Source organism: Belonocnema kinseyi, chromosome 2 (assembly GCF_010883055.1).
Source record: "Belonocnema kinseyi isolate 2016_QV_RU_SX_M_011 chromosome 2, B_treatae_v1, whole genome shotgun sequence".
NCBI lineage: Eukaryota > Metazoa > Arthropoda > Insecta > Hymenoptera > Cynipidae > Belonocnema > Belonocnema kinseyi.
In genome coordinates, this window is record NC_046658.1 from 80,450,249 (window position 1) to 80,457,851 (window position 7,603).

At 34.6% G+C, this 7,603-nt stretch overlaps 1 protein-coding gene across 1 annotated transcript in view; it reads right to left on the reverse strand.

Moving 5' to 3' along the window:
• LOC117167773 (insulin-like receptor) overlaps positions 1-7,603 on the reverse strand; it is a 116,834-nt gene continuing 109,231 nt past the window's right edge. The window contains exon 7 of the mRNA XM_033352944.1: positions 1-3,510. Coding sequence (XP_033208835.1) covers positions 442-3,510 — 3,069 coding nt within the window. The 3' untranslated portion in view covers positions 1-441. The remainder of the gene's footprint in view (positions 3,511-7,603) is intronic.

Below are 7,603 nucleotides of genomic sequence, written 5' to 3' on the forward strand. Positions count from 1 at the left end.
ATTCTGGAGAGAAAAAACGAGGCCACCTCGGAGCCAGTTAATTAACCCTACTTATAAATTAGCCTTTGCATAATGTTGCATTTTAATATAAATTTCAACATTATTTTCGTATACTTGAACATCGCATATATGTACATACAATTTTGGAAAAGAGAAATTCACCTCCCGATGAATCATTTCGCAGGTACTGCGGCTAGAAAAACCACTTGAGTTCAGACTTTCATAGAAATGTACTATTGGTCCGCTGAGAAAAAAAATAGGACACGTATGTATATATATATATATAATCTGGGACCGATTCAATGTATAGTTCTTTTTTGCGCCAAGATCGGCGGTGATGTCTATCGCGTTGCCCTGAGTATCGTTTTGTACATAAACCTTCTACGCACTATTTTATACACTACAATAGCCCGTCTAGGGGAGAGAATGACTCAGAAAATCTCACCGATCCAACGGTACATCCTCTAAGGTTGGTACGTTACCAAAGTGCTGGAAGCCATTTTTGAAGATTCGCCCCCTGCTGCTTCCCGCCCTTGTTTGGTCCAAGAGTGTAACATTATCCTCGAAATCTCTCACCCACCTCGCTGTTTCATTCCCCCAATGCAATCGAATTGGCGCTGCATTCTGGTAAACTTTTTTGATACCAAGCTGTAAGATTTCCACGCCCGCATCGGAATGATAGAATGACTTTTCGCAAAAGTCTTGGCCCAAAAACGGTTCCAACTCCGCGACAATCTCCATGAAAGTGGGCCTCTCGCTTGGCTTCCATTTGAAACACTTCTCAATCAACTTCATTATGTGATCTGGGCAATGTCGCGGTATCGTCAGCGTTCCTTTATGAAGCACAAAATGTAGCACCTCCTCATTAGAAAACCCCTGATAAGGTATCTCGGCAAGCGTGAGAATCTCGTAAAGGACAACACCGTAAGACCATACATCAGAATCCGAAGTGAAAACTCCATCGCACAGATTTTCCGGTGCCATCCATCGTATAGGCAAGAGTCCCTTCTGACCTACCTTGTAGTAATCGGTTTCATAAATGTCTCGAGCCATTCCGAAATCTCCGATCTTGCAGACCAATTCCCTCGAGACCATGCAATTCCGTGCAGCTAAATCGCGATGCACGAATTTTTTAGATTCAAGATAAGACATTCCGTCCGCAATCTCAGCCGCCATCCTCACAATTCTTGAAGTGTCAGGTACATTCTGCGTGTCGCGAATCTTACGCAGATAAGTTTTAAGGTCTCCGTTGTGCATCAACTCCATGATGACTAAAGGAGGAGTGCCTATAGAGACGACACCCAGGAGCCTAATGATGTGGAAGGTCGAGAAATTCTTCATCACCGAGGCCTCGTTCAGGAACTCGTTTTTCTCCCGCTCGCTCGCAGTTTCCTGGATCGTTTTTATCGCCACCTCCACGTCCTTTTCCCCGTTTCGCTTCAGGTGACCTCGATACACCATCCCGAAATTTCCGAGGCCGAATTCTTCAAGCAGTTCAACATTCTCTCTCGGCACTTCCCATCCATCGACTATATATTTCACTTCCATGTAATCAGGATTTACACTTGCTATCAGTCTTTCCTGAGTCTTCTTCTTCTGGTGGCTCCTGAAAAGCAGGAAAACGAAAACACCTATCGAGAGGAAAAGAGCGAGAGGCAAGAGTATCGCGATTATAGTAGAGTTGTCCTCCTTCACACTAATGGAAACTCGAACTGCTCCAGAGAATTCGCCATCGCCTGCCAGGGATGTAGAACGGACTTTTAAGCTGTATCTTCCAGGGCTCAGATCTCTGATTTCGTGCGCTCCACGTTTCTGTCTGTAACTCATCATCGGCACACATTCAGCGACCTTCTTGGCACCCTTCACGTCTGTGTTGGTGTACTCGATGGTGTACGAAACAGTGATTCCGTTCGGATATTTGGGAGGATCCCAGGAAACGATAACCGAACTACTGTTACCTACGATCCTCTCTCGAGCTCTGACATTTCGCACATTATCTGCACCAGGTAGCTTACCCGTTCTAGTAGTGGTATACTCAACCGGAGAACACATTTGTGTTCCATTTTCGAGTGTGCGACCGCAAGCCGCAACCGAAATCGTGTAAGCACTAAAATGACGTAGCTCATTGAGCGTATATGAATTGTTGAGTGCACTGGCGTTGAAAACAAAACTGTAGTAACTCCCGTTGTAAGATTCGTGGAACCCAGGATCTGCGAGTCCATGCCGCTCAGAACGGCAATAACTCTTCTTTCCCGGTGACATGTAATCTATGGTTATACTTTCGTGGCAAAATATCTCAAACTTCTTGGAAGTAACTACTTTCTTCTCAAAGTTTTTGGAACAGCAAGAAGGTGATTCGACAACGGGAATTTCAATTTTGATTTCGGGAGCCTCTGCGACCTCGGCTTCGTCTTCAGTGACTAAACCAAACTCACAATAATTTCTGATTAAAGAGAGTTCTTCGTCGTCGGGTCGAATGAACCCAGAGACCATGTAGTAAGCGATGGGACCGTTTGGCTCTTCGGGCGGATTCCACTTCACTTCTATCGTGTTGTAACCCACGACATGAGAGACCAGATTTGTGGGGACGGATGGAATGTCGCTTAAAGTTCGGAAGTATATTATTGTCGACTGACCGACGATCCTCGCGGACCGAGCTTCCTCGATCAACTCTGCACCTTTGTACTTATTCTTACCCTTATCCCTGGCAGTAAAAGTCTTCACATAAACTGCATACCTTGTGTAGGGTTTCAAATTTCCTATCACCTTCGATACCGTCATTTCCTTCGGCGAATTCCCGTCTAGATGAACTTCCGGATTAACGTCCTTGATCTGCCAAGTGTTGTTGCCACACGAGTTTCCTTCGTACGTCATGTTCCCACTCTCTATTTCGATGTAGTTCAAAAGGTAACTCAAAAGACGCTGACTTGCGTGAGGCGTATAGCTGTTCCATTCAAGTTTCACATAATCTGGACCCCTGTCACTGACAGTAATGTTTATCGCTACGACTTCACAGGCCACCTTATCTCCGTTAGACTCCGGCTGTACTTCCAATTCTGTCGGATCAGAAATGTTAACCATTTTAGTGAAATCGTAGATTGTCTGCAAACAAAGTTTGGGATTGTAGTGAAAGAAAAGCCTCCCATTCTGGATTTTGATCTGCTGATTCTTTCCAAATAAGCTCGAGAGATTTGGATTGTCCAGGATGACGAGACTGGAATTGTTGATATCCAATTTTTTGCCCCCGATGACTTTTAACTTCTTAAAAAACCCCAGATCGTTGATAGGAAAAGAATGGGTTACTTTGAGGTAGTCAGTTATTTCTTCGATCTCACCAAACGCCTCCGTCAATTCATTCATGATGTTTGGATTTCCACTTCGAATTTGGAATTCTAACGCACCTTTCACCACTGATATACCTCGGAATGCCTGAGCATCAGATATGTGATGAATAATCGCCCCACGCAATTCTCTGCGACATAGTCCGTCACATTTCCGACAAATTGTCAACTGTAACAAACACCAAAACAAGACAAAGTTACAACAATGAAACTGAATATAACGATTGCAGCCCTCGGATTCATTTATAAAATTAAAAGTAAGGTCAACAGTAGCATATATTTGGAAAAATAGTGAGAAAATAGTGTAATTTTTGTAATCTGATATACATCTCTCATCAAATCGCATAAAATCTTTTCGATTTTTTTTAAATACCCTGAAAACTTTGAAATTTTTAAGAACCCCTGAAATTTGTTAAGATCCTCTGCGATTCCTGGAAAAATCGTCAATCTTTGTAAATTCCTTAAAATCTTTGAAATCCTTCGGAACCTTAGAATCTCTTGTGAAATCCTATGTATTCTTTAAATCTCGTGAAATTATTTGCAATCTCGGAAATCCCTGAAACGTGTATAAATCCTTAGAAGTCTCTATAATTCCGTGGGAATCCAATAAAATTTTTTTAATATCCATGATATCTATTTAAAATACTTTGAAAATTTCTGAAATTGTATGAAATTCTTGGAAAATCCCTAACAACTTATTAATTTCGTAAAATTGCTTGAAATTTATTAATATATCAAATATCATAAACTCTTTAAACTTCTTTCAAATAACTTGCAATTTATAAAAATTCCTTAAATGTGACATCCCTGGTAATCATAGAAAAATCAAGTAAAATCCTATAAAATACTCTTAAATCCTCCGAAATTCGACAAAAACACAAAAAATCTGATAAGATTTGATATTTTCAATCTTTGATATTTTCTGAAATACCTTGAAATTTCCTAGATTCCTGAAATTTGTAGAAATCCTTAGAAATACCTAGAAATCCCTTCAAATATAATTTACTGTATTCTTTAAAGTTCTCTAGAAATCTATTCAAATCCCTTGAAATCTTTTAAAAAATCGTTCAAACCCCTTTAAAATGTGAAAATCTCGTTGTATTCTTTTTATTTGTTTAAAACAACAAATACCATAAACTTCTTAAAATCCTATCAATTCCTTGAAATCTATAAAATTCCGTAAAACATCTTGAAATCCCATGAAATTTACACCAAATCTGATAAGGCACTTTGCAATATCTTGAAATCGTTGAACTTTTCTTAAATTTCTTGAAATCTTTTAAAATGTGCTGAAAGCTTCAAAATCATTTGAAATCTTCGAAATCCGTTGAAATTCATTGAAAGCTATGAAAGCTCGTTGAATGATGTTGAGATCCTCTGAAATCTTTGCAAAAACTCTAAATTTGGTTAAATCCCTTGAAATCCAGATAGATTAAATAAAATCTTATGGAATCTTAATTTCTTTCTAATACTATGAATCCCGAAACTACTGCAAAATTCCTTGAAATTTTCTGAAATCTTGCAAAATCACTTGAAATTCCTTAGAAATTTTTTAATCTTATGAAATCTTTTTGAAATCCAGTACAACACACGGTAGAGCAAAAAAAAGTATCTCTGGACAAATCAGTTGTCAACCAAAACTATTTAAAGAACACAAAAAATTCATAAAATAAAATTGTTTTACATAATAGTTATTAGTTTTTTATCATAATCAGCTATAAGTATCACACCAATGTTCTTTTATTTTTATCCTTTACACTTGTACAACAATTGTATATAATTGTTTAAAAAATTTTAATAAACAAATGCGTCATTTTGCCATTTTTCCATATATAAGTTTTTTTAGCAGATTTACCTACAAGTATCTCACCATTTTACTATTTTTCAGCAGATAAGTTTCTTTTTTTGAGGAGGAATATTAATTTTTTTCGAAGAATTAACTGATTATAACTTATATGTTACCAGGTCTTTTGCTGTGATACTATGAGTAAGGCAATACTTGTTTATTGTTTAAACAAATTTAATGAAGAAATGCTTTATTTGGCCTTTTTCAATATATAAACCCCCTTTCTTAGCCGAGTTTACTACGAAAATCTCATTAACGATCTTTTGCTCTTTTACAGGCTTCACAGTCCCTTTGTGATCAAATATAGGGATCAAAGGATACTTTCTGTCACGCTCTTAGATTACTTTTTTCACTATTTAAGGGTAAAAAATTCAGGATAAATTCATAATATTTCAAAGCAATTCAAGTTAAATTCAAATTATTCAAAAAAAAATTTAATTAAAAAAATTCTATATATTTCTATAATATTCCATAATAAAATCCAGGGTAACATTTAAGAAGTTCAAATGAATTGAAAACAATTTAAAATATTAAGAAAAAATCATTGAATTCAGTAACTTTGAAATACGCTTAGAAATATTCAAAGGAATTCCAAAGAATATGATTAAATGGCTAAGAATTCTAGGTAAGGCTGAACTACTTCAAGATGAATTAAATAAGAACTTTTAAAAATGCAAAAATCCATTGAATTGAGAGGAATTAAATTAATTCAGTCAAATTCAAGCGAATTACAAAATTGCAATAGAATTCCAAAAAATCATTCAATTGTGTTTTTTAATCTTCCAAACCCAACTAGTTTATAACCAAATAAGTGATTAATGACTGGAAACCAATTTAAAAATGAATTGGAAATAATTTTAAAAATCGAAAAAATGCCATTGATTTCAGTAAAACTTGAGTGGTTTTAATGAAGTTAAAGGGAAATGAGAAGAATTCGGTGAAATTTATGGAAGAAAACCAAGAGCTTAATTAAAAAAGCAATCAAGTGAATTGAAAACAGTTCAAAAATATTTAAAAACTCATTGAACTGAGTAAGTTTGAAATGCGTTTGAAAAAATTAAAAGAACATTCAAAAGAATTGGATGACATTCCGACGAATTTAAGATAAGTTTAAAAGAATTCATACTAATTGAAACAAAAACTTTTTGAAAATCCATTGAATTGAGTAAAATTGAGTGAATTTAGGAGAATTTAAAAGAATTCGGAGCGAATTTCAAATGAACTGCGAAAAATATTTAAAAATCTCTTCAAATCTTTGAAACCTTACGAAATTCCTCAGTGTGAATAACTTCATTGAAATCCATTCAAATACTAAAACCCCTTAAAATTATTAAAACCCTTGGAAATCCTTTGAAATTATTTAAGTCTCTTCAAAATGTCTTGGAATCTTAAAATACCCTAATATCTTTCAGAGCCTTTGCAATCCCTTTCAAACTATTGAAATAAATATAAAATATCAGAGAATCTTTAATAATTACTTAAAATATTTCCAATCCTTTGAAATCCCTTGAAACTTTTTAAAGCACTTGAAAACACGTGAGAATCTGACAAAATCATTAAATATTTTGAATCCTTTAAAGCCTCATTAAATTACTGAAATCAATAAAAAAAATTTTGTAGTATTTTAAAATAACCTAAAATATTTGAAAACGTTTAAAATCTTTTGAAATCCTTCTAAATTTTGCAAAGCTCTTCAAAATGTCACGGTATGTGAAAAAAATAACTTAAAATATTACAAATCCCTTTGATCATTTCATCAATTAATCCTTGGAATCAATTAAATAAGAACTATTTAAAACCCCAATTGAATTAAATAGAATTGACTAAATTTAGACAAATTCAAGTGAATTAAAAAAATTCAAAACATTTTCAAGAAATCAGGATAAATCAATAAGAATTTAGGGTGAATTTAAAAAAATAATGTCAAATCTCTTCAAATCTTTTAAAACCTAAAAAATACATCACTTCCGGTGAAAAAATTCTTTAAAATCTTCTAAAAGTGAAATCTTTATTAACTCTCTGAAATCATTAATAATTATTGAAATTAAGTAATAATTCCTTGAGATCTTTTCAAATGTCCTGCAACATTTTGAATCAAAAGCTCTTGAATTGCCTTAGAAGTTTTAAAAATACCCTAAAATCTTGAGAATCCCTTCAAATAGTTGAAAGCTATTACAAATTTATCAAAATCTTTAAAAATACCCTGAAATAGTTAAAAAAAATTCCATACACTTCAAAAATATGTTTTGAACTGAATCTGGACTAAAACATGAGTTAAGGTGGCTTGGGCGCTTTTTAAAAAAATCACAGGCAATTCTGAAAATTTGATATTATCGAAAGAAAATATACTAGATCACTTTGCAAAAAAGAAATACTAAGGTTGACGATGAAATTATCGAAAAAAAACGCTATTAAA